This window comes from Bubalus bubalis, chromosome 2, assembly GCF_019923935.1.
Source record: "Bubalus bubalis isolate 160015118507 breed Murrah chromosome 2, NDDB_SH_1, whole genome shotgun sequence".
NCBI classification, from domain to species: Eukaryota; Metazoa; Chordata; class Mammalia; order Artiodactyla; family Bovidae; genus Bubalus; species Bubalus bubalis.
Genome location: NC_059158.1, coordinates 26,501,481 through 26,528,211, shown reverse-complemented (window position 1 = coordinate 26,528,211; position 26,731 = coordinate 26,501,481). Strand labels below are relative to the sequence as shown.

General features: G+C 41.5%; 1 protein-coding gene across 2 annotated transcripts in view; it reads left to right on the top strand.

Moving 5' to 3' along the window:
- Positions 1–15,559, top strand: part of LOC102409778 (boLa class II histocompatibility antigen, DQB*0101 beta chain) — a 37,929-nt gene extending 22,370 nt beyond the window's left edge. The window contains exons 1-5 of one of the 2 annotated variants that reach the window (XM_006047521.4): positions 3,304–3,474; positions 4,767–5,036; positions 13,348–13,629; positions 14,128–14,238; positions 15,198–15,559. In XM_006047521.4, coding sequence (XP_006047583.3) covers positions 3,366–3,474; positions 4,767–5,036; positions 13,348–13,629; positions 14,128–14,238; positions 15,198–15,211 — 786 coding nt within the window. In that variant the 5' untranslated portion in view covers positions 3,304–3,365 and the 3' untranslated portion in view covers positions 15,212–15,559. Of the gene's footprint in view, positions 1–3,303; positions 3,475–4,763; positions 5,037–13,347; positions 13,630–14,127; positions 14,239–15,197 lie in introns of those variants that run through there. The other variant, XM_045162826.1, reaches the window with a different exon arrangement.
- Positions 15,560–26,731: the final 11,172 nt, after the last annotated feature.

The window sequence follows — 26,731 nt, the reverse complement described above, 5'->3', positions numbered from 1 at the left end:
AAGGACTTTCTATATGTCATGGAAAATTTTTATAATGGATTACCTAAGTGTTGATATAGGGGACATATATGAGTAACTTTACAAAGATTTGGAAAAATTTAAGGATAATGGGTTGACAGTTTTATATTAAGGGGAAATAATATTCTGAGGAGAAATAATTCTAATTATATTACTACTGGCATTAAGGAGGTCATGGAAACTTTCATAATATACAATGAATGTTTGCAATTGAATGCAAAATAGGGTCCTGGATGGCCCTTCCAGACAAGATGATTATTACTTTCACAGTTAACCCCACTGACCAAGTACAGGTTCCAGTGGATGCTGACCAAAGAAGATGATTTCTCCCTAAATTTTCACAGGGAAGTAGTTCATAGCTTTTATCTTCCACTCCGAGGGAACAGAGGATGTACCATGAGAGTTTCCCTACAGTGACCTTCACCCATATCAATGACTGTTTCTAGATCCGTCCATCTACCCAAGTGGGATACACACCGCCTCATCCTAAGCTCCCTGCCTCCATAGGGTGATTCAGGTAAATACTTGGACCAGGCCAGGCCAGGCCAGCAGTGACTGCCCTGAGTAACTCAGCACAGATAAGGACAGTGCAGAGAACTCTAGAAAATGTAGAGAATGTTACCTGGCTTGGGGGAAGCAGCAGGCAGACGCCCAAACCACAGCCTTGCAGATGAGGTTGTAGCCAATTAGAAAAAAGATTTTAAGCTGACACGTGTTGCCAGTTAAAAAGTCTGTGTGAAGAGGCCTGTGAGAAGAGGGTAATCCCCAGGTCTGAGGCTGCCTTCACTGCACAGCCCCAGAACAGGGCGGAGGGAACTTCCTCCTTAGGAGAGGAGGGAGGGGAAGGGCCAGAAACCTCTGTTTATTCCTAGAGACCCTGTGGTGGGCCTGAGGGAACTGAGACACCTTTGGAATCCCTCTCTGACTGTTCTTTGTTGCCCCACAACCCAGTTACTGGTCTGAGCTTGATGTTCCTATTTTATGCTTTTGTCCCATCCTGGAACCCTCCTTATTCTGGAGCTACCCTGGTCCTGAGTGTGCTAGAGCAGATGGAAGCCCAGTGACAGATTTCCCAGTCTCAGGTGCCCTGGGACTATGCACCTAATTCAGAATATTGAACTAACTCATTGCCTTCATGTGCAACTAAGGGAAACTTCTTGTCGTTGCCTCTTCCCTATTTCTTTTTACCTGGTAAACTCTATATTCTGCTTTTAGATCATCTCCTCTTTTCTGAAAGAAGAACCTAAAATTCAGGAAAGACAAAGAAGGAGAGAGAAATTAGAGGGAGAGACACTTATTTTCTTGTTCATTGATATATGCCAGACACTGTTCTAATTGCTCTATAACCATTTTATACTGTCCCTAGACATGGGCAAGAGAAGTCTGATAAATAAGACGTTTATTTAATAAAGCACATTGATACTTCTGCCACTGAGATTTGATTCTTACGGTTGGCACAGCTCTCTAAACATCAACAGAATTCAAGCCCCAGGAAATTCTTCTTTACAATTTTGCTTTCTGTCCTCAGAACTGGAGTTGACAATATGTTAATGCTTTTAATGTTAGTGGACTATGCCTTTGCACAGTCAGACTGTTCAGGAAGAATTTGAGCTGATGAAGATATTTTAAGATAAAAGTCAACTGAACTTTCCAAATACTTTAACTCAAAAAGCATAAATGCAATAGATTCTTTTCTTTTTTATAAGTGTATTAGTTGCTCAGTCGTGTCTGACTCCTTGAGACCCCATGGACTGTAGCCCATCAGGCTCCTCTGTTCATAGAATTCTCCAGGCAAGAATACTGGAGTGGGTAGCCATTCCTTTCTCCAGGGGATCTTCCCAACCCAGGGATCAAACTCAGATCTCCTGCATTGCAGGTGGATTCTTTATCATCCGAGCTACCAAGGAAGCCCTAGATTCTTATGTAATGAAAAATCACTTGCCAGCAGGACTGGCTGTCAATTTTTTAAAGTTTTGGCTGTGCCCCACGGCATGCAGGATCCTAGTTTCCCAGAGATTGAGCCCACACTTTCTGCAGTACAGGGCAGAGTTTTAATCACTGGACTGCCAGGGAGGTTCTGATTGTCATTTTTTTTGCTTGTTTTCTTGTTCCACATATTAACCTGATATTGCCAACAGTTACACATGGCAGCTGTGGAACATTCTGTAATATTAAACAAGTCATATTACCCTTAAGTTTGTATATATGAAGGTCTAGATATAAAATGCATGAAACATGATTCACATTTTATAGAGAAGTCTTAGGCAAAAAGGTTCAGTATTTTGTTGACTCTCATAAAGCACATCAATAGTAGAACTGCAGTTCAAAACCATTTCCTTCAAGAACTCTGTTCTTCCCACCCACAACTTAAGGATCTTCAGGGTCTCTAAGACAATAAAAGTAAACATCTCTGTGACAATAATTTTCCCTCTCTGAAATATGATCCCTACTTATTTTCCCTTGTGGCTCAAACAGCAAAGAATAATCCTCCTGCAATGCAGGAGACCTGGGTTTGATTCCTGGGTCATGAGGATCCTCTGGAGAAGGGAATGGCAAACCATTTCAGTATTCTTGCCTGGAGAATTCCATAGACAGAGGATCCTGGAGGGCTACAGTCCATGGGGTCGCAAAGAGTAGAACACAACTCATTAATTAACACTTTCACTTTTATTTTCCCATACCCCAAATTCCAAGAACAATAGGTTTTAAATAAATATCACAGAAATATCTACCCTTGAATCATTTTTTTTCATTATTTAAACTCCTAAGGCATTCAATATTCAGATATTTTGTAACCAAGAAAACATTTTCATCTCAATCCAGTGTAATTTGATTAGGATACAGTGCCAGGCATTAGATTGCTGCTGCTGCTGCTAAGTCACTTCAGTCGTGTCTGATTCTGTGCAACCCCATAGATGGCAGCCCACCAGGCTCCCCCGTCCCTGGGATTCTCCAGGCAACAACACTGGAGTGGATTGCCATTTCCTTCTCCAATGCATGAAACTGATAAGTGAAAGTGAAGTCACTCAGTCGTGTCTGACTCTTCGCGACCCCATGGACTGCAGCCTACCGGGCTTCTCCATCCATGGGATTTTCCAAGCAAGAGTACTGGAGTGGGGTGCCATCACCTTCTCCAAGGCATTAGATTAAGAACCTTCAAAAAAAATGTCTACCCAGAAACAGATGAAGTTTTTCAGCTCCACTGCTGATTGGTCCCTTTTCTAGGGACTCTCCAATCCTGTCATACATGGAAGCTCTCATAGGCTTTTATTCTGTGAAGTGGGCTCACCAGACCCACTGTGTTTGAGCTGTGTTGACTACTATTACTTCTTCCTTTGTTCTCAATTATGTCTGGGATGGTGGCTCTGGAGATTCCCAGAGGCCTCTGGACAGCAGTTGTGATGGTGACCCTGGTGATGCTGAGCACCCCAGGCACTGAGAGCAGAGACTCGCCACGTAAGTGCAGGGCAGCTGCTCCTCGGACCCACCACTCTGGGGAGCAGGCTCTGAGGGACCCTTGGGCTGGGGTGTGATCTTAGGATACTGTCTTTCATCACACATTTCCTCCCTTTGGGAATGAAGGCTATGTTACATTCTCATTTCCACCCTCTAAGGCCAAGGTGAGGACAATTCCCCTCCCACAGGTTTAACCCTGGGAATGTTATAATGGGGAGGAGGAGACATAGTGTGTATCTACTACAAGTGCCAGGACAAAGTGAGCATGGGTATTTTTTTTTTAAAGATGTGACTTTCTCCAAAGAAGGCACTGCAGAATCTGTCATTTCAGGGTCCCCCAAGACCTTGTCTGGACTTACTACTATGGGTTGGGGATGTGTAGGGCAGTCATGGTCTCTGCAGGCTCAGCATTTGAGGGGAAGACTGTATATTCCTGACTCTCAGTGGAGGGTTTGTGGAAGCAAACTTTTTTTTCTTGAGTGGAGCTGCCTGGGTGACCACAGACAGAATTTTAATCTCAAGTTTCACTGATTTGTAGTCAATTGGTGACTTGAGTGATGTTCAGAAACTTGAGTTGAGGATGGACAGGATTTAGGACAAAGGAGAACATAAAAAGAGAATATATATTTGATTATATATTAACTCTAATCTAATTTGAAAGTCCATACTCTTTCTGTGAATAAACTGCCCTTTTTAGGACTGGGGGGCGGTGGGGGGTGGTTTGCTGGTCCCTTCAAACCACACAGGAGTCCGGTGCATGTGGCAGAAACTCAAGAGTAAGCCAAGGCGTTGTAAGGACACTTTGCTGGGGACCAAGAGAATACTCCTGTCAGGAGGACAAGCTTAATTCTACAGGTCCTTTGTCATCCCTTGAACTCTCCTGCTCTCGTTTGTCTCTGAGGTTCCCAGGAGTTCAGGCTAAAATGGGATTTCATGTGAGAACCTTTAAGTACAGAGATGGATGCAAAATCAACCTGCCGCCCCGTTTACTTGATTCTGAGCTTCTAGGGATCACAGGTCCTAGGGCTCCCTCAGCGACAGGCCTTCTCACATCTCAGGACAAGGCATCCTGGGAGCCCTCAGAGTGGGCGGGAGGCCTGGGGAGGAACCGCTGGAGGACCTGGGTTCGCAGCAGAAGGCGCAGGGCCGGCCTGGAGCGGAACCTGGGGTTGAGCGGCGGGTTTCAGGTTTACGGACCCCGCTGGCGGCGGCCGGCACTTCCCCATCTGGCCGAGAGGCCGCCGCGTGGGGCTGTGGGGCTGAGACCTGACCGAGCGGTTGTTTCCCCGCAGAGGATTTCGTGTACCAGTTTAAGGGCCTGTGTTACTTCACCAACGGGACGGAGCGGGTGCGACTCGTGACCAGATACATCTACAACCAGGAGGAGTACGCGCGCTTCGACAGCGACGTGGGTGAGTACCGGGCGGTGACCCCGCTGGGGCGGCGGCAAGCCGAGTACTACAACAGCCAGAAGGACGTCCTGGAGCAGACGCGGGCCGAGGCGGACACGGTGTGCAGACACAACTACCAGGCGGAGCTCATCACATCCTTGCAGCGGCGAGGTGAGTGTCGGCAGTCCTCCGCGGGGCCGCCCTCCACCCGCCAGGACTTCGCGCAGGGAGGGGGCTGAGTCCTCCGGGGCGGGGTCCCCAGACCCACGGATGGGACAGAGAGAGGCGCTGAGGGACAGGGGACCGAGGGCACAGCGTGAGGGTGGGGGTGGGGATCGAATTTGGCAGCCCTGGAGCCTTCCCTGCAGAGGCGGCCCGGTCTGCCCGGTGTGGGTCACCTCTCCAAGGCCCCGTCTTGTGCTGCTATTTCCACTCATTCTGCACCTCCCCGCCTGGTGCTTTTGGCATATTTGCTTCCTGGAGGCCTGACAGCTCAGCCTGGTGGCCTTAGGGTTACTTCGGGTACTCTCAGGGCACCTTGAACTCGTGGTGATGTATTACTGTCATGAAATAATACATTTTCTCTTTTTGGTTTCAAATTATTATTCACCGTAATCCTGGTTTCTTAAGTGTATATCACCATATCACTGGGCCTGGACCTTTTTCAGACAAGGGGCTGTCTTAATTATCCCTGTGTGCCTAGTCTGACACACTGGCGGGTAGTATGAACTCCATAAAACTTTGTTAAATTAATGAATAAATGTATTTGGTTGCCCATCCACTTAGGCTCAAGAGAAACATAAAGGTAAATAGGGCCTTAAAACTGACTTTATAAATTATGCTTTACTATTTTTCTTAATGCTTTAAAGTAAATTCTTATTGACTTGAATGGCTTTATAATTTGTGAATGCAAAATTAGCAATTTAAAATTTGTGAATGCAAAGTCTGAGGGAAAAAGTGTTTGTTAAAAAAAGACCCCAGCACTTGAATGGTGTTGTAAGAGAGAGTTTTAATTTCTTAGAAAAGGTCAACAAATGGCATAGAAGAAAGACTGAAGTTTTGGGATAAATAAAATAATGCCATTAAATTACTGAATAAACATTATTTCTAGTTTCTTTTGGCCTAAACCCTGCCTTTACTCCCTTCCTCTCCCCCCTCCCAACATTTCCATCCACTTCAGGAATTATACCCATTTAATAAGCAGCTGCTGCTGCTGCTAAGTCACTTCAGTCATGTCTAACTCTGTGCGACCTCAGAGACGGCAGCCCACCAGGCTCCCCTGTCCCTGGGATTCTCCAGGCAAGAGTACTGAAGTGGGTTGCCATTTCCTTCTCCAGTGCATGAGAGTGAAAAGTGAAAGTGAAGTTGCTCAGTCGTGTCCGACTCTTTGAGACCCCATGGACTGCAGCCCACCAGGCTCCTCCGTCCATGGGATTTTCCAGGCAAGAGTACTGGAGTGGGGTGCCATTGCCTTCTCTGTAATAAGCAGCTAGTTCTAGACAATTATCTTACCAAACACCATCTATATTATGCTACTTCATTCCACAACTACCTTAGCAATTAGTATCACCACTTTATATACACTAATTGTTGTTGTTCAATCACTCAGTTGTATCTGACTCTTTGTGACCCCATGGACTAATATTGGGACATAATAAACAGCTTAGGTAATTGCATCATAGTTATTTGCTAAGTTGTGGAGTGTCCCCCAAATACAGAACAGTCATGATGCTCTTTACCATGTGTATAGCATCTAACGGAAGCGAAGCTTCTATTAAAGCCAGTTATGACCAGAAGCAGCAGTATGAGTCTGTTTCTGCCTAGTTTCAGTGCTAGTGGGATGAAATGATATATTCAAGGGGCTGAAAACTCACTGATTAATCCCTAGTTTGACCCCAGTGTTATCTATACATGTTCATATAACTTTTAGCTTACTTTACAGTCTTGCCTTCTTCTTTATCCTAATGTCACTGAATACTTACATTGAGGGCAGAGGGTGAAATGGTTAGATGGCATCACTGACTCAATGGATATGTTTGAGTAAATTCTGGGAGATAGTGAAGGATTAACCGAAGCCTGGCGTGCTACAGTCCCTGGAGTTGCAGAGTTGGACATAACTTAGCAACTGAACAGCAACTTATATTTTTGTTATTTCAGTTCTTTTTCATAAAAAAATTATTCTAACATTTTTCTCTTGAACTTGTGCCCTCTACTTTTACTCCCAATCTGTTTAAGATGAACAGATTTTATAAATCCGCATAGTTGACTATGACTTCAGTCAGAGCCCAGGAAGAAGAGCCTGATCAAGGGTTAAAGTCCAAACTAAAAGCGTGCTTCCTTTGAGATGATGATCATGAGTGATATGTAATTAGGGTGATGAGACTGCCTGCTGACCTCAGCAAGTCACAGTTACATGTTTACATAACATTCTCATTAACTCAGGCCGACTGCTGCAAGAATCTCAGAATATTTTCTATAGGGAATATATGACATAATGTCTGATTTCAGAACAAGACAGTTATTCCTAATAGCAGGGGAATGGAGTAGGATAGGGAGCCAGCAGTTAAACTCACTTGAATATTAAAAGAAAAATAGGAAAAAAAGAGGAAATGAGAGAACTTAACATATTATCAAAAAACTAAACCAGACGTGAAATATTTACTATGGTTTCAGACTAAGAGAATGAGGGAGATTCAGTACAATGCCAAAAGAAATAAAGAATAAGATGTGTTAAAGAAGTTGGGAGGTATGTTGCATTTGATGATGAGTAGCAATCTGAGAAGATAAAGGAATTGAGTCATAGTCAAACATAGTGTTTTATCATCGTTACTTGTTTTTAAAGTCCCTTTTCCTTTATTTCAAAAATTACAAGCTTTTAAAAAAACATTTTTTGTTTGTTTCTGTTACTAGATTGCAAGTTCTGTGAAGTCAGGGGCCATGTTCTTGTATATCTTTGGATTCCTTCTGCCTGTCAAATTTATCTTTGTTGATTGGATTAATAAATGAATCAAGGAATGAATAAAATATAGGTGGCATATATGATGTTGAGATGGAAGTTTATATATCTTTTAAAATTATATATGTAGCTCATTTTATTTATCATTATTATTTTTGGCTACCCTGGGTCTTCATTGCAGTGCTTGGGTTCAGTAGTTGCAGAAAGTGAGATCTTAGTTGCCCCACCACAGATGGAACCTGTGGCCCTTGCACTGAGAGTGTTGAATCTTATCCACTGGACCACCAGGGAAGTCCCTGAAAGTTTATGTATCTTGATGTAAATTTTGTGTGTGTGTGGGTGGAAAGTTCACTATAGCATGGCATCTGAGCTAAGGTTAGGCTAAAAGATGAGAGAGATGCTTTGTTGACCGGCAACATGTAAGAAGTGCTTTTGCTCTCAAATTTTGTTTGTATTGCAGGCTAAGAATTATAGAATATAACTTGTTTGAGAAGCATTACTTGTAGGAAGGATGAAATAGTCATTGTTTTCCTACTTTGCTGGACATAAAAATGTCTAGACTTTCTTAATTCTTAGTCCATGTTGCTGTTCCTGAGGCCATGACTAATGTTGAAAATCTAAGCCAGCAGGTGGGAGTCAAAGCTGCTGGATTTTCTCTACTGTGGGGAGCACAGGGACTAACAGAAAAAGGTATCACTGTCCCAGCACAAGTCACTAGTGCTGATCCTGATGGTCACCTTTAATATGTGGGGGGAGAAACAAGTCCAGGTGTTTTTTTTTTTCTTTTTTTTTAATTAAAAAAAATTTCACAAATAGTGGTATAATGTAGCAATTTATAATTTTAAAGTGCTCCATTATCAATTAGTATTGACAGAATAACTCTCATAGAGTGATTGCAATGATCTCTAGAGACTGAAAAGGAAACTGACCAATGTGTTTATTTAAGCTAATAAAGTGGCCCAGTTCAGTTCAGTTCAGTCACTCAGTCCTGTCTGGCTCTTTGTGACCCCATGAACTGCAGCACGCCAGGCCTCTCTGTCCATCACCAACTCCTGGAGTCCACCCAAACCCATGTCCATAGAGTCGATTATGCCATCCAACCATCTCACCTTCTGTCATCCCCTTCTCCTCCTGGTCTCAACCTTTCCCAGCATCAGGGTCTTTTCCATGAATCAGCTCTTTGCATCAGGTGGCCAAAGGATTGGAGTTTCAGCTTCAACATCAGTCCCTTCAATGAACACCCAGGACTGGTCTCGTTTAGGAAGGACTGGTCGGATCTCCTTGCAGTCCAAGGGACTCTCAAGAGTCTTCTCCAACACCACAGTTCAAAAGCAGCAATTCTTCGGCATTCAGCTTTCTTTATAGTCCAACTCTCACATCCATACATGACCACTGGAAAAACCATAGCCTTGACTAGATGGACCTTTGTTGGCAAAGTAAAAGTCTCTGCTTTTTAATATGCTGTCTAGGTTGGTCATAGCTTTCCTTCCAAGGAGTAAGCGTCTTTTAATTTCATTGCTGCAAACACCATCTGCAGTGATTTTGGAACCCCAAAAAATAAAGTCAGCCACTGTTTCCACTGTTTCCCCATCTATTTGTCATGAAGTGATGGGACTAGATGCCATGATCTTAGTTTTCTGAATGTTGAGCTTTAAGCCAACTTTTTCACTCTCCTCTTTCACTTTCACCAAGAGGCTCTTTAGTTCTTCTTCACTTTCTGCCGTAAGGGTGGTACCTCATCTGCATATCTGAGGTTATTGATATTTCTCCTGGTAATCTTGATTTTAGCTTGTGCTTCATTCAGCCCAGCATTTCTCATGATGTACTCTGCATATAAGTTAAATAAGCAGGGTGACAATATACAGCCTTGATGTATTCCTTTTCCTATTTGGAACCAGTCTGTTGTTCCATGTCCAGTTCTAACTGTTGCTTCCTGACCTGCATATAGGTTTCTCAAGAGGCAGGTCAGGTGGTCTGGTATTCCCATCTCTTTCAGAGTTTTCCACAGTTTATTGTGATCCACACAGTCAAAGGCTTTGGCATAGTCAATAAAACAGAAATAGATGTTTTTCTGGAACTCTCTTTCTTTTTCAATGATCCAGCAGATGTTGGCAATTTGATCTCTGGTTCCTCTGCGTTTTCTAAAACCAGCTTGAACATCTGGAAGTTCATAGTTCACATATTGCTGAAGCCTGGCTTGGAGAATTTTGAGCATTACTTTACTAGCATGTGAGATGAGTGCAATTGTGTGGTAGTTTGAGCATTCTTTGGCATTGCCTTTCTTTGGGATTGGAATGAAAACTGATCTTTTCCAGTCCTGTGGCCACTGACGAGTGTTCCAAATTTGCTGGCATATTGAGTACAGCACTTTCACAGCGTCATCTTTCAGGATTTGAAATAGCTCAACTGGAATTCAATCACCTCCACTAGCTTTGTTCATAGTGATGCTTCCTAAGACCCACTTGACTTCACATTCCAGGATGTCTGGCTCTAGGTGAATGATCACACCATCGTGATTATCTGGGTCATGAAGATCTTTTTTGTACAGTTCTTCTGTGTATTCTTGCCACCTCTTCTTAATATCTTCTGCTTCTGTTAGGTCCATACCTTTTCTGTCCTTTATCGAGCCCATCTTTGCATGAAATGTTCCCTTGGTATCTCTAATTTTCTTGAAGAGCTCTCTAGTCTTTCCCATTCTGTTGTTTTCCTCTATTTCTTTGCATTGATCGCTGAAGAAGGCTTTCTTATCTCTCCTTGCTATTCTTTGGAACTCTGTATTCAAATGGGAATATCTTTCCTTTTCTCCTTTGCTTTTCGCTTCCTGTCTTTTCACAGCTATTTGTAAGGCCTCCTCAGACAGCCATCTTGCTTTTATGCATTTCTTTTTCTTGGGGATGGTCTTGATTCCTGTCTCCTGTACAATGTCACGAACCTCCATCCATAGCTCATCAGGCACTCTATCAAATCTAGTCCCTTAAATCTATTTCTCACTTCCACTATATAGTGATAAGGGATTTGATTTAGGTCATACCTGAATGGTCTAGTGATTTTTCCACTTTCTTCAATTTCAGTCTGAATTTGGCAATAAGGAGTTCATGATCTGAGCCACAGTCAGCTCCCGGTCTTGTTTTTGCTGACTGTATAGAGCTTCTCCATCTTTGGTTGCAAAGAATATAATCAATCTGATTTCGGTGTCGGCCATCTGGTGATGTCCATGTGTAGAGTCTTCTCTTGTGTTGTTGGAAGAGGGGTTTTTGCTATGACCTGTGTGTTCTCTTGGCAGAACTCTATTAGCCTTTGGCCTGCTTCATTCCCAATTGCCGAGGTCCAGCCCGGCTGATCCAGGGTATTCGAAGGGGAGACGGCGACTATTTATTTATTTATTCATCAAAGATATAAAGAATAATAGAATGAGGATAGCTCAGTAGGCAAATTCAGTGGAGAAAAGAAGCTGAGTAGCTTGGAAAATCAATATAACCCGTGACACCAGGTTAGCTCTGATCACGGAGGCCGCAGGTGCCCTCTTGAATAGCGGAAGGTGCCCCACCTTAGACACCTTCTCGAGTGGGTCTTAGAAGCCCAGGCAAATAAATGGTCACAGAGGATATCCGCGCTGCAGATGGAGACTCAGCTGGAAATTGAGGGGAAGGATGACATGGGGAGACCAAGCGTTGGTGAGCAAGGCCCGTAGCTTTATTTTCAACAGGGGCTTATATACCCTAAGTTACACATAGAGGATAATAGGGGATGCAAAGTCAGCAGTCTTTGATCCTTATCAAAAACCAGGGTTTCTTTCCTGCAAATTTATCGTATACAAATGGTTTAGGTGATTTACATCATCTTCTGGCCAGAAGGCTTATTAACATTTTATGACTCTTGACAAAGACTTATCAACAAAGACTTATTTTCTCTAAGAGTAATTATTTTAAGGTTTGGTGCCATCTTCCGAAGATTAAATTGCATTCCTATAGGGCGGATGTGTAATGGGTTTACAACAAAGGAAAGAATTTATTACCTTAAGGGTCTAAAGTTACTAACACCAAGGCCACTACTTATTTTTTTTACATACCAACTATATTAATTAATACACATTCAAGGATACAATACAGGGGATGTGAAAACTTGGCAACATTAGCTCATCAATGAAATTTTTTACTAGTTTTATTCTGACAGTTTCTAACTCTCTGAGGGGCTCTAAGCTATTTGAATATCTTAAGCTTTCATGCCTCTTGAGGCTGGGAGACTGTTAACAATAGTATGCATAGCTGTAGGAGTCTGGGTAAACTTGTCAGGCGAGTTAGAGAGCTATCTGAGGCGTTTGGATTTAAACACTCCTAATTGCCCAGGAACTTTTATTAATTGGAGCTGTAAGTTAACTCTTTGTCAGAGAGAGCAAGATGGTGGTAGGGGACAGCCCCCAGTAAAGTCAGAGGTGAGAGCACAAAGCAATAAAGTAGGCAGACTCTGGTTTTTTTGGCGGTAGATGCTCGAGAATATCCAGGGGGACTCCTGAGGCTCAACCCCGCCTTTGCGTATGCCGAGCCTCCTTCCTCATGACCTTTGTCACGAGTGGAATGCCTCACCGGCTCCCGGCACCATATTCCAAGGCCAAATTTGCCTGTTACCCCAGGTGTTTCTTGACTTCCTACTTTTGCCTTTCAGTCCCCTATAATGAAAAGGACATCTTTTTTGGGTTTTAGTTCTAGAAGGTCTTGTAGATCTTCATAGAACTGTTCAACTTCAGCTTCTTTGGCATTACTGGTCTGGGCATAGACTTGAATTACTGTGATATTGAATGGTTTGCCTTGGAAACGAACAGAGATCATTCTGTCGTTTTTGAGATTGCATCCAAGTACTGCATTTTGGACTCTTTTGTTGACCATGATGGCTACTCCATTTTTTCTAAGGGATTCCTGCCCACAGTAGTAGATATAATGGTCATCTGAGTTAAATTCACCCATTCCAGTACATCTTAGTGGGATGATTCCTAGAATGTCAATGTTCACTCTTGCCATCTCCTGTTTGACCACTTCCAATTTGCCTTGATTCATGGACCTAACATTGCAGGTTCCTATGCAATATTGCTCTTTACAGCATCGAATCTTGCTTCCATTCACAACTGGGTATTGTTTTTGCTTTGGCTCCATCCCTTCATTCTTTCTGGAGTTATTTCTCCACTGATCTCCAGTAGCATATTGGGCACCTACTGACCTGGGGAGTTAATCTTTCAGTGTCATATCTTTTTGCCTTTCATACTGTTCATGGGGCTCTCAAGGCAAGAATACTGAAGTGGTTTGCCATTCCCTTCTCCAGTGGACCACATTCTGTCAGACCTCTCCACCATGACCGGCCCGTTTTGGGTGGCCCAAGTCTAACTCAATGAAGTGGCTCAGCATGGATCTAAATCCAAGGCTTGGAATCCAAGGATCTTTCCACTCTGGTACCAAGGAAGGACTCCTGCCCGTGGGAGATGTGCTGTGTGGTCTCACGTCTCACTGTGTGTTTTCCTGTGTGTTCCTCCCTCAGTGGAACCTACAGTGACCGTCTCCCCGTCCAGAACAGAGGCTCTAAACCACCACAACCTGCTGGTCTGCTCGGTGACAGATTTCTATCCAGGCCAGATCAAGGTTCGGTGGTTCCGGAATGACCAGGAGGAGACAGCCGGCGTTGTGTCCACCCCTCTTATTAGGAATGGGGACTGGACCTTCCAGATCCTTGTGATGCTGGAAATGACCCCCCAGCGAGGAGATGTCTACACCTGCCGCGTGGAGCACCCCAGCCTCCAGAGCCCCATCTTGGTGGAGTGGCGTAAGGGCACTTGGTTTCCTTTCACTGTGGGCCCTACAGGACAGGGCAGACAGAGCTTCCCCAGTCCATGCCCTCTCACCCCTTGTCCCCAGCATCACTACTGAACTGTAAATCACAGGACACAACAGTGCTCATGCCTCCTAGCACAGGCATCAGAAGAGCCAAATCACATTGTCTTTTCACATACAGCGAGCTCACTCTACACATCATTGCCCCAGAGCCCAGCCTGGTAGCTCTGTAGAACTGACTGGTGATCACAGTCTTAAGGTCTAAGGTTATGGAAGTGTCCCTGAGAGCAGGGATCCACTTTCACCTTCTCTCACCTGCCTACTGTGTCCAAAGATCCATTGGTGGGTCCCTCCCCTGGGGATGGTCGAAATGGAGAGCCAGGTTCCCCTGACACCTCCACCTCCTGTACCTCAGACTAGACCTCAAGCTTCGTAAAGGGACACCATGAAATGTGGGGACAATCGCTGACACTCAGGCTCTGCTCCCCAGGGGCGCAGTCTGAATCTGCCCAGAGCAAGATGCTGAGTGGTGTTGGAGGCTTCGTGCTGGGGCTGATCTTCCTTGGGCTGGGCCTCATTGTCCATCACAGGAGCCAGAAGGGTAAGGAACTCTGGGGAAATGGGAAGATGGGCTGTGACTGCAACCCTCTGTTCAGGGCAGCCTCTGCCTCTGGATGTAGCTCTTTTTTCCTGACCCTGAAAGGAGGAGGTGAGGCTGGGGGTGGGAGGAAATGAACAACCTGGGGAGACATTGGAGTCTGACTTTATTGGTTGAAAGGGTAGCCCTGACATGGAGATGACTGGTGGAATTTATTCTAAGGCTTCCTTAAAGTTCATCATTGTCTCATGGGTTCCTTTCTGAAAACTTTCTCCATTAAGAGGATCAGGTTTCCTTTCCTTCTAGTGACAGCTTCATTCATTTGGGGGAATCTTAGCTGAGGGCAGTTAAGGCCTTGTGGTTGATGGATAAGAAAGAAATACATTTCCCCTTGAGTTGCTTATCTCATTTTCCTTTGGGGTAAGTAAGGCAGTGGCTGTTTGTGTCATGAGAGCTTTTGTAGGACATTATGGGCCCCTACCAGCAGGTGCTCTATTTCTGTTCTGTGTCAGTGGGGATTGTGGGGACAGATAAAGGAGGGAAGGGTGTGAGGTGAGTGTGCCTGGGTGCAGTGTCTCATTCATGACCTGTTTCCTGATATGGAATCAAGAGTTAGGGAAAAAGTTTCTGTAGGAAGTTCTGTAGAAAGCTCCTGAAGTTGTTCCCCAGAACCAGGCCATAACTTTGATGGCATCTTTCTGTGAAATGTGGAGCCAGAGCTCTGGTTTGAAAGATAGACACCAGGATGTTGCCCACTTTGTGCCACATGTTAGTGGCTACTGCCTGTGGGCATTTATAAGTGATTGAATGTGGTGGAAAGAAGGTGAGCTATCATTAAATTTACTAAAAAATTGAAATCTTCATATCCCCCAAAAGGACAAGAGCTGCTCCCCTGCTTCCCATGCCTCCTTGTCAGGTCGAAGTGTGGGTCCTGTGTACTGATCACTCTCTCTCTTCTACAGGGCTCATGCGCTGACTCCTGAGGATATTTTGAGATTGGTGTTTGCTCTTCTATAATGCATGTCTGTCCTTGCCTGGAATTCCCAGATGCCTGTCAGCCTGTCCCACTCTGAGATCAGAGTCGGTCACCAGGTCATTTCCTGTGGCCATCCCCCAACCAAGGATCTGGCTGTGATGCTCCTTCCTCCACTGACCATGGAGCCTCCACCTGTGCATTGTCAGCTGCATCTACCAGACCCCAAGAGCTTCCTCTGCTCCCATTTTTACCCAACAGAGTGTGCAAAAGAAGCACATTGAAATCATTTACTGGCTGTAGTGTTTTTTTTTTTAAATCATAATTAAACATGATTATGAGTTGTCTGTACTCTGAACCTCCTTAAATGAGTAGAGGTAGGAACCACTGCAGAATGAAGGAAACTATTTTGGGGTGAACCAGCCAACTGAGGACCAGAAGGAGACTAGAAGCACCATTGTGTGCCATGTAGGGGTGGGTGGACAGAAGAGAAAGAGAATCAACTTTTCTCTGTCTACACCTTTGTCATTCTGTATCTGCATCTCTCTTATTTTCTGCATTTCTTTCTTACCACCTCACATCACATCTCTGTTTCTGTGTTTTTGTGTATGACCCTATCTCTGTTGTATGTTTCTGGATTGTCTTCCAGAGTTTCAATTATTCTAGGAAAGATTTTGTCTGGCCCAGGCTTGGTAACATGCATACCTTTCAGAAACATCATCCTGTACATGGCATGCAGACTCCTGGCATTGAGCCCATTCCCCTGATTGGGAAATGACTTCCCAACATGGAGATGTTTGCATCTGTCAAATGGGGTATTCCAGTCTACAGATCCTCCTTAGTGTGGAGTGGCTTAAGGGGAGTTTGTTTCTTGTTGACCCCAAAATACGAATGGCAGAGTTCCCTCTGGATCTGGGGTCTCTCATTGGAGGTACTGACTCACATTCATCCCAACCCACATGTCCTGCACAGTCGTCTGATGGCACTGCTGAGGTGAAATTCTCAGAAGATAGAGCTCCCCTGTCAATTCGTGATGATACTTTGTTCTCAGGTCACTGTACCTGGTGGGTCCAAAGACATTGATCCAGCCCTAAAAGCTAGTCTTCATTTTAGTCCCTGGGATTAATTACTAAGACGGGTGGCTGGGTGCTTATCTTTGAGGTTATGGATGGCTGTACCTCTGAGGACCAGACACTCCCTTTTCCCTGATCCCTCATTCACTCAATGTACCTGAGGAGGCAATGGCAGGTCATTTCCCTCTCCTGGAAAGTCCAGGCTTTCTTGAGATATTTATCTGTTGTACCCCAGGATGCACTCCAGGTCATCAGCAAGGGACACGGTGGAGTGTGGAGACTCCAGATTCTGCTTCCCAAGGAGGTCATATTCTGAATCTGCCCAGAGCAAAATGCTGAGTGGAGTCAGAGGTTTTGTGCTGACTTTGCATCTTCCTTAGGGTGGATGTTGCCATTCACAATAGGAGTAAAGAGAGAGTGATATCATAGGGAAATTGGGAGGGCTTGTGTTGGGTGTCCAGGGAAACTTGGGCTCAGTATGTAGCTCTTAGATTTTGATCCTGCAAAGGCAAGAGGCAGGACTGGAGATTGAACCAGATTCACAGTTTAGGGAGACATTGAGATCTGACTTTTCTAGTTGAAACATAAGACCTATTACAGGAATGAAAAGACGAGTGTATTCTGTGACATTCTTACAGTTCAACTTTGTCACATAGGCCCCATAGGAAGATTCCTTCTTAATGAGAGGTCAATATCTTCTTTAGTTCCTGCCTGTGACAGTTTCATAGAAATATTTTTTTCTTTTGCATCCAGATTTCATTAGGAAATGTAATCCTTTATTGATCATTTAATTTAAAATAACAAGTATGTTTTTGGGGAGGTGAAGTAGAAAAGAATAATTTTACTGCTTTGCCAGGTAAAGGGGCCACAGCAGGCTTCTGCCTTTGAAACAAGTACATCTTTTATAAACAAGTTTGCTGGCCAAAAAACCCCAAGTCTTGGTAAACATGTAGCTTGGAGAAAAGTGCATGTACTAGAGAACAACCTGTTTGTCATGAGCATTTGGCCTTATCATCAATTACATCAGTCAGTATGTCTTTCAGGGACAGTGGTGTTCAACAATATTCTATAAACTTCTGTACATTACCCAGCCTCCTCTGCAGTTAGATTGGAGTCATGTGACTGGCACCAGCCAATGAAACTTAAAAGTGGGTGTAAGTTCTGCTTGCTCTCCTTGTTATTGCAAGCCTGGAAGCCATTGTGGAGGTGATGGTATACAAGATGTTGGAAACTCTATAACCTGAATCCCTTGAATGACTGCAGAATGGAGTCCCTTTTAGTGAGCTAAGCCATCGAGATTAAATTTATACTGCAGTTTAACATCTTACTGTAACATAACCTTGCTTTTCTATAATGGAATGCTTAACTGAAGAATAAAGGTCATAAGTTAGAAGATGAGCCAGTGGAGTTAATGGAAGTTAAGAGATGATGAATTTTTAAAAACACTTGTTTGTTTGTTTTCTTCTACTGACAGTATAAGTATTCCGTGACTAGAACAGTGCTTCTGCAGGGCATGCTGTTGAGAGGGTAACAGGCAAGAAGGCCAGGGGTCTCCAAATGGAGGAAGCAAGCTGCAAGTGTCTCTTGAAATTCTGTGTTGCCATGACGACACCTGGTTCCACCAGAACTTAGCTTTTTCTCAAACATTGGGCTGATAATAGCTCAACAAGCCAGTATTCATATCAATTGTTTTATGGCTGGGGGATGACACACCTCACGCCATCCTAGCTCAAAAATGCATATTGTGGGAGAGGGGCCTGGTGAAACTCCATCAACCTTGAGGTGTCTCTCTTATCTGATTAATAGTTTTCTAAACATCCAGCTAAAGACTAGCGGGGGAGCACTCTCTGTCCCCCTTCTGATGTCTATGTCAGAAGCTTTGTCCCTTTTCATACTTTAATAAAACTCTGCTATGCAAAAGCTCTTGAGTGATCAAGCCTGGCCCCTGGTCCCAAAGCTAAATCTTCTTTGAAGATAAAGAATTCCACACTGCTCACTGTAAGCTAGCACTGTCCTGATCAACCTAGTCTCCACCCTTTGGGAATGAAGGGTTTATTCCCTCAGTTGTTGGGAATGTTTCTGACTGATACCTCTCAGTTGTTTGTCCCCCTTTGGAATTACTTTAGGTGAGAAGAGCTGTCTCATCCAGTTTTATTCTACTTCCCAAGGAAATTCACCTCCAGTGGCAACTCATTGTAGGGCTATAAAGGCCCTGAGTCTTGCCTTAACTTGTGTCAACTCTGAAGGACTCATAGCTTTGGAACTCCCTGGAGTTAATTTGAGGACATTTTCTTGACTGCATAATAATCCAACTTCTAAAATCAAGAGTCATCCTATGTAATTCTTGTTTTAGTTTCTATTATAATTTAAATATATTTATTTTTGTGTCTTCTTCCCTTCAATATGACCAGTGTTTTTATCACTCTTCTTAGAAGATGAAGGTATTGGTGCCACTATGCTTTCCTTCACCTCTTCTTTATGCTTCCACTTGCCAAATTGTGGTGTCAGGTATTTTAAAAAATATATTGTCAAAGCTAAAAATATTGGCATTCTTCTGTAATAGTAATTGTCTTTGGTCTTTGCTCATAGCTTAATTTTAAAAGTTGGGTGGGGGGAAGTTATCACTTTTAAACAACTTTATGTAATCATCTTAGGCTTGCCTTGGAGCTGCAGTAGTATGCTTTCTTTTCAGTGATGTCCTGGGTTGAATCCACTGTTGGATTCCTTACTTTCCTATTTTCTGAATAACAGCCTCCCTTTTCTAAGTCATATTCTTAATCAACAAGTCATAATCTTAATCAACAATCAGTAAAACTATGTGTGGTAGGCAAATTTATATCCTTTCATTTCTAACACTATTTTTATTCTTTCTTCATGCCTGATCATGATTTTGAAAAGATACACATTTGTTAATAGAAAACATTTTCTTTAGAACTTCCAGACCTGCCGGGGTCCAGCCCTGGCGGATCCAGGGAATTCGAAGCGGGGACGGTGTTGGCGAGGATCAGGAAACAACTGCTTAATTAAACGTTAATTAAGGATATAAAGAGTAATAGAATAAGGATAGCTCAATATAAAGAGTAATAGAATAAGGATAGCTCAGTAGGAAAATTCAGTGAAGAAAAGAGGCTGAAATAAGGATAGCTCAGTGAGGAAATTCAGTGGAGAAAAGAGGCTGAATAATTCAGTCAGAAGGTGAGAGAAAGAATGACATGGGGAGACCAAGTTTCGGTGAACGAGGCCCGCACTTTATTTTCCAAAGTAGTTTTTATACCTTAAGTTGTGCATAGAGGATAATGGGGGAAGGGGTGGAGTCATGCAAGGACAGCAGTTCCTGGTCCTAATCGAAGCCAGGCTTTCAAACTTATCATATGCAAAAGTTCAGGTGAATTACATCATCTTCTGGCCAGGAGGCCTGTTAACATTTTAAGAAACTTATCTTTCTCTAAAGGTGATTATTCCAAAGTCAGGCACCAGCCTCCAAAAAAACACTGGACAAATTCCTATAGGGCAAAGGTGAGGTGGGCTCAATCAAGAAAAGAATTAACTCAAGGGTCCAAGGTTACAAACATTGAGGCTACTACTTACATTTCTATACACCCATTATATCAATCAATACACTGCCAAGGACACAGTAGGTAAGGAGTATGGAGACTTAGCAGCAAACATTGGCCCAATAAGTGAAAAACCCTTCACCAATACAATTTCTAATCAATCTTTTAACTACTCAAAGGAATCTGTGTTTAGACAGTTTAGAACATCTCCTGCCTCTCACAGTTGGGAGGCTCTGAACAATCACATGTGGCCGGAAAAACCTATTCAGGCAGGCTAGAGGATTTCCAAAGGAGTTTGTAGGTTAAACACTGTCACACCCAGGAATTATTAACTTGGAGCTGTAAGCTAACTCTTTTTTCAGAGAGAGGTAGTGGGGGACAGCCCCCCATAAAGTCAGAGGTGTAGGTGAAAGCACAAAGCAGAAAGTAGGCAGACTCTGGTTTTGAGGGTAGATGCTCGAGAATTTCCAGGGGGACTCCTGAGGCTCGATCCCGCCTTTGCGTACGCCGAGCCTCCTTCCTCATGACCTTTGCCATGGGCGGAGCTGGCTCCCAGCACAAACCTTTCTAATTATCTTAATTATAGCTAATTATATAATTATAGCAATATAGTACAATTAATTATAGTAGTATCTGGCAATCTGATTTTTGTCTATTGTAAGTTTATTTTATTTTTTTCCACCATCAGGATGCTTTATGGTCTTCTTTTAAGCCTTGAGGTCCTGAAAATTTTTAAATGATATATTTAGGAATGAGTCTTTTTTCACTAATTTTGCTAAATATATGACAGTCCCCTTCCATGTAAAGAGTTAAGTTCTTCATATCTGGAAAATTTCCCATTACTATTTGTTTTGGTAATATTGTATTTAAAATTTTTGTTCTTCTCTCTAGCTCTGTTATTTGATGTAACAATAGACTTTCCTGAATGTATTCTCTATGTCTTATCTTTTCTTCCATACATTACATTTCTTTGTTTTCTTTTTTTAACTTCAGAGAGATTTTCTTGGTTAATTTTCCAAGCTTTATGTTAAATTTTTCATTTTTAGTCCCCATTATTACTTTTATATTGGTAAACAACCCACTTGCCAATGCAGGAGACATAACAGACATAGGTTTGATCCCTGTGTCGGGAAGATCCCCTGAAGTAGGAAATGACAATCCACTCCAGTATTCTTGCCTGGAGAATTTCATGAACAGAGGAGCCTGGTGGACTACAGTCAAGGGGGTCACAAACAGTCAGACATGACTGAGCACACACAAGCAAGCAAGCGTTACTTTTATTAGATGCAATATCTTTTTTCCCTTCTGATAATTCTAATTAGAAAGGTTTTAAAGTTTGTTTAAACAATTTTGTTTGCTCTTTTTTTCCAGTTTATTTGCTCTTACATTGAACGTTCTTTACTATGTGATGATTTTTATTCTCATCTTTTATTTCATGTTGTAAGATTTTCTTAAACATTTGCTCTGCCCTCCTTAATTTGTTCTTTAACTACTATGCACCATCTTATTTCATCTCAAGATACATTTCTTTAAGTTTCTTCTAAACTCTACCAAATTTTGCACAGTGTCTGTGCAATACTCTTTTGTGTTGTCTTTTATTTTTCATTAAATTTTTCAGAGCTTCTGATTATATCTTTGTGGAATTATTTCATGTGTGTATATTTCCTCCCCTGGAGTGTAGATTTTTTGAAGACAATGAATATATCTCTTTTCACATTATTTTAATATACTGAGAACATAGAATGATATGTATGATAACATTGGTACTCAATAACCACTTTTGCATTACTAATTAAAGTAATCATCAGGTTACCAAAGTTTGGGGATTCAGTTCAGTCGCTCAGTCGTGTCCAACTCTTTGCAACCTCATGAACCACAGCATGCCAGGCCTCCCTGTCCATCACCAACTCCCAGAATTCACCCAAACCCATGTCCATTGAGTCGGTGATGCTATCCAACCATCTCATCCTTTATCGTCCCCTTCTCCTCCTGCCCTCAATCTTTCCCAGCATCAGGGTCTTTTCAAATGAGTCAGCTCTTCACATCAGGTGGCCAAAGTATTGGAGTTTCAGCTTCAGCATCAGTCCTTCCAATGAACACCCAGGACTGATCTCCTTTAGGATAGACTAGTTGGATCCCCTTGCAGTCCAAGGGACTCTCCAGAGTCTTCTCCAACACCACAGTTGAAAAGCATCAATTCTTCTGTGCTCAGCTTTATAGTCCAACTCTCACATCCATATATGACCACTGGAAAAACCATAGCCTTGACCAGATGGACCTTTGTTGACAAAGTAATGTCTCTGCTTTTTAATATGCTGTCTAGGTTGGTCATAACTTTCCTTCCAAGGAGTAAGTGTCTTTTAATTTCATGGCTGCAATCACCATCTGAAGTGATTCTGGAGCTCAGAAAAATAAAGTCAGCCACTGTATCCAGCCAATAATAAAGGGAAAACTACTTTGCTTACCTTTACTATTATTCTTTGTTGCATCTATCTATCTATCTATCTATCTATCTATCTATCTATCTGTCTTTAGGGTTACATTTTTGAGAGGTTCCTGTAGTCTGGATTAGCATTTGTATACTCAAAGTTTCCTAAGTATGATAAAACTGAATAAAACTTTAAAAAAATGACATAACTTTAAATAGAATGCCCCTCTGCCTACTATTTTTTGCTTTCACTGAATATTTTTTTAAAAAAACTTTGAATTATTCAAAATTTCAACTATATACCGTAGTAGGGAGCATAGTACCATGTATTGGCAATCCAGCTTTAACAAGTATCAACTCATGGGGAATTTTGTAAACCCATCTACTTAATCTTACATGCAGACTTGGAAAATAATCTCAGAATCATATCATTTCATTCATAAATATTTTACTACAGAAATATAAAATGCAATGAGTTTTTAGAAATAATAATGCCATGAGCACACCTAAAATTAGATACATAATTCCTTAGTGTGTTTAGTGTCCAGTTTTTCTGATTGTCTCACAAGAATTTTTTAAGTTATTTTATTTGTATATGAATCCAAACAAAGCCTAGCATTTGGTCCATATATTTCTTTTTTTAATTTATAGTTTATCTGTTCTCTATTTTTCCTAGCAAATTATTTGCCGAAGAAGTGGAATTATTTGTCCAGTAGAACTTCCCATGTGCTGAATCTTGTTGGTTGCATCCTTCTAATATAATTTACCCTGAGATTTATGGTTTGGGTTCCAGAAAATAACAATAACACAAACTGTTAACATTTTTTGACTGCTTAGTATGTGCCAAGGAGAAGGCAATGGCACCCCACTCCAGTACTCTTGCCTAGAAAATCCCATGGGTGGAGGAGCCTGGTAGGCTGCAGTCCATGGGGTCGCGAAGAGTCGGACACGACTGAGCAACTTCACTTTCACTTTTCACTTTCATACATTGGAGAAGGCAATGGCAACCCACTCCAGTGTTCTTGCCTGGAGAATCCCAGGGACGGAGGAGCCTGGTGGGCTGCCGTCTAAGGGGTCGCATAGAGTTGGACATGACTGAAGCGACTTAGCAGCAGCATTAGCATTAGCATGTGCCAACTAAATGTGAAGTGCCTGATTTGTATATTAAATCCTTCAAAATCCTTGTCTGTATGTGGTAAGTACAAACGATATATTTTTATGTGGTTTTCAGTTTGTAAATTTAAAATAGCATATTAAATGTTAAAGTCTTATTTTATGCATATACTCTGAAATAATTCAAATAATTGTTCAAGAATCATGTAATTTGACATCATGAGGACTGATTTCCATCTTTGTTTATAGTAATGTCATATGGTGGCTGATAACAATAAATATTTGCTCTTATTTTTTGGAATTAATTTTATTTCTGCTAAACTTACACAAAGACTTAATGAATTAATCCCTTTAATAAAATGTAACTACCATGAAATGTGCTTTCCTTAGTATCTCATGGGGAAGGAGAACAGCATTTGTCTTTTTCCAGGACACTGATAGTAATGCTATACAATATAACCTGATATTATGATAACACATATAATGTAAACACACACACTACCTCCAATATTCTGGGTTGTTAGCTGATGAATCATTATATTTACATAACATTTACTTGAAATTCTATTGCCAAGAAATTCTCAGCATATTTATGTATTTTTAGGTGATCTACATTTCTTTCCATATTAAAATTGTTATTTTATACATTTGGGATGATAATTACCAATCTAATTTTATTTAATCACTCATTTTAGAGTAGGTTTAGTTTCATAGCAAAATTAAATGGAAGATAAAGAGATTTCCACATATCTCCTGCCCTTACTATAAGTTCCCTATTATACACCTCTCCTAATAGTGGCACATTTCTTACAAATGATGAACCTACATTGACACATTGTTAGCATGCAAAGCCAATAGTTTACATTAGGATTCACTCTTAACGTTCATTCTGTGGCTTTGTGTGACATGTATGTACTATTGTAGCATCATACAGAGTAGTTTCATTGCCCTAAATATCTCTTATGCTCTATTACCTATATTTTCATGATCAGCTCTGGTTCAGATTCCCTGCATTTACTAATTCCTTGCCTGGACTTTAAATTATTCTCTTGCTTCTACCTTACAGTCAGCTTTTAATTCTACTCCTCGCTTCTCTTCAAAATAAGCATGGATAAAGATCCGTTGCATATACCATAGCTTGACTAAAAATTCATAGGCCATAAGGAGGAGACATATTTTTTATTAGAGAGTAAAAACACAAAGTCAAATATTACAACTTTCCCTGAGTTCTCTCAGCAACCCCTTCACCAGTAATGTGTCACTAACCACTATACCCTGTCTATTCTCGAAGTCTAACCCAATCCCACTCCCACCTTATTTTGGAGAGGAAAAAAAATTCTCCAAAAACATATGAAAAGAAATTCATCTATAGCTCCAAGTTTGAATCTCCTAAATCATTAAAGGTCTCAGAAAAACAATTTTCATATAATATAATCCATTCTTTTAAAGAAAATATGGATATAACTAGCAATGTTTTCTTATTTATTTATATACTATGTATAAAGTACTTTCTATATGACAAGATTATTTAAATTCTGTCAATAACTCTGCAAAGAAAGTGTTACCACCCCACTTTATGAATGGGAAAATAAGATTCAGAAATGCTAGATACTTTGCCTAATGCTATAATTTAAAATCCTAGCTGTAAAGTGCTGAGTCCTGTATTTGGATTTAGGTTTCTTTGCACCAAAGTCTACTCTATCAGTTGCTGTGCTCATATTGTGTCTTTTTTTCCCCAGACACACTTTTTCTATTTTTGGATTTAAATATATTAAAAAAAATCTTTACAAGGTAAGTCAGAAAGAGAAAAACAAATAAAGTATATTAACACATACATATGGAATCTAGAAAAATGATATGATGAACCTATTTTCAGGGAAAGAATGAAGACACATTCTCTCAGGGAATGGATTTGTGTTCCAATCACATTTTAAGCTCAATGATGTAGATGGCCTGGGCAAGGACAGTTTCATACATTTCATAGTTGTTCCATAAAATAATCTGCAATGCAATGCAATGTATGGACTTAGTAAGACTGAGGCAATGAACCTAAATAATTTTCAATGGCAAAATGACTCCAAGTCAAGTCACATACTTGGAGTGAGGCCTTGGACACACTGAGGAGAGCCAGAGAATCTCATCTGTTGATCCACCTCCACTACAAGGACTTCCACTAGGAGACAGTGAGTCTAGAGGAGGATATGGTCCATTATCCCATCTATGCTGTTCCTCCAGAGATTTCTCTCTTGTAAGCTTATATTTTCCTTTGCCAGGAGGGGTGAGGGGCAGGAGCTGAGGATATCAATTGGTTATTTCCAGGGCATACAGGGATGCACAGAGATTCAGTGAGCCTGACTTCAGCTTATCTGCCTAGGAGCATCCTGGAGCCATATTCACTCTATAGTTCCACACATGCCATGTCAGGAAAAGTCTACACGGTTTTCTAGCAGGGATTCACGTAAGACATGAAGCAAACAACAGCTGTGTTCTTAAATATGTCTGTGGTTTCTACTTTAATCCATTTTCCTATTGTTTCTAACTCTAAATAAGGACAAAGTATTTGGTCCTTCTCAGATACCTGCTTTATTTTCTTATTTTAATGTTTTCCTAACAAACATATTTTTTTTCCTACCTAGATAATTCTTATCTTTTCAAGTGTGAGAGGGGAAGAAGAAAGTTTCTCTTATCACCACTAATTCTTTTTTTTTTCCTTAAGAGATTACATTATTATTATTATTTTATTTTATTTTTTAACTTTACAATATTGTATTGGTTTTGCCATATATCAAAATGAATCCACCACAGGTATACACGTGTTCCTTAAGAATTAAAAGTTCTGAAAACTAATTTTGACTCCTGGTACTTTAGAGATTCAAAATTCCTTTTTCCCAACTTATTTCTCTGTCAAAATTTTAAAGTGATATTAAAATAAGTATCACTTTACTTCTTGGTTTTTGTATTTTTGTTTTAACTGATCTGCACCAAAGGCAGAGAGTATATATTACTTTCATTGATGTCTTAATTTAGGGGTGGGTGGCAGCGGCTAAGGATGGAAAAAAAAGGAAGACAGAAATATTAACTCTAGTTAAGATAGCAAAATATTATCAGTCTCTACAAGCTGCTCCAGTGTTACTGGGCATGAAACATAATCTGGGAATTGAGGTTAAAGGGGCCTGAAGCAGAAGAGGCCATGGTTCTAATCAGCCCTGAGATGAAAGATGGGAAAAAGTCAGTAAAGACCTCATAAAGACATTTATTTCTTCCATGGATATATTAGTTTAGGGTCATTGGTGGATTAGGTAGCTGGGTGGGATATCTCAAGGATTCCATAATAGGTAACAATTGAGAAAAGAAA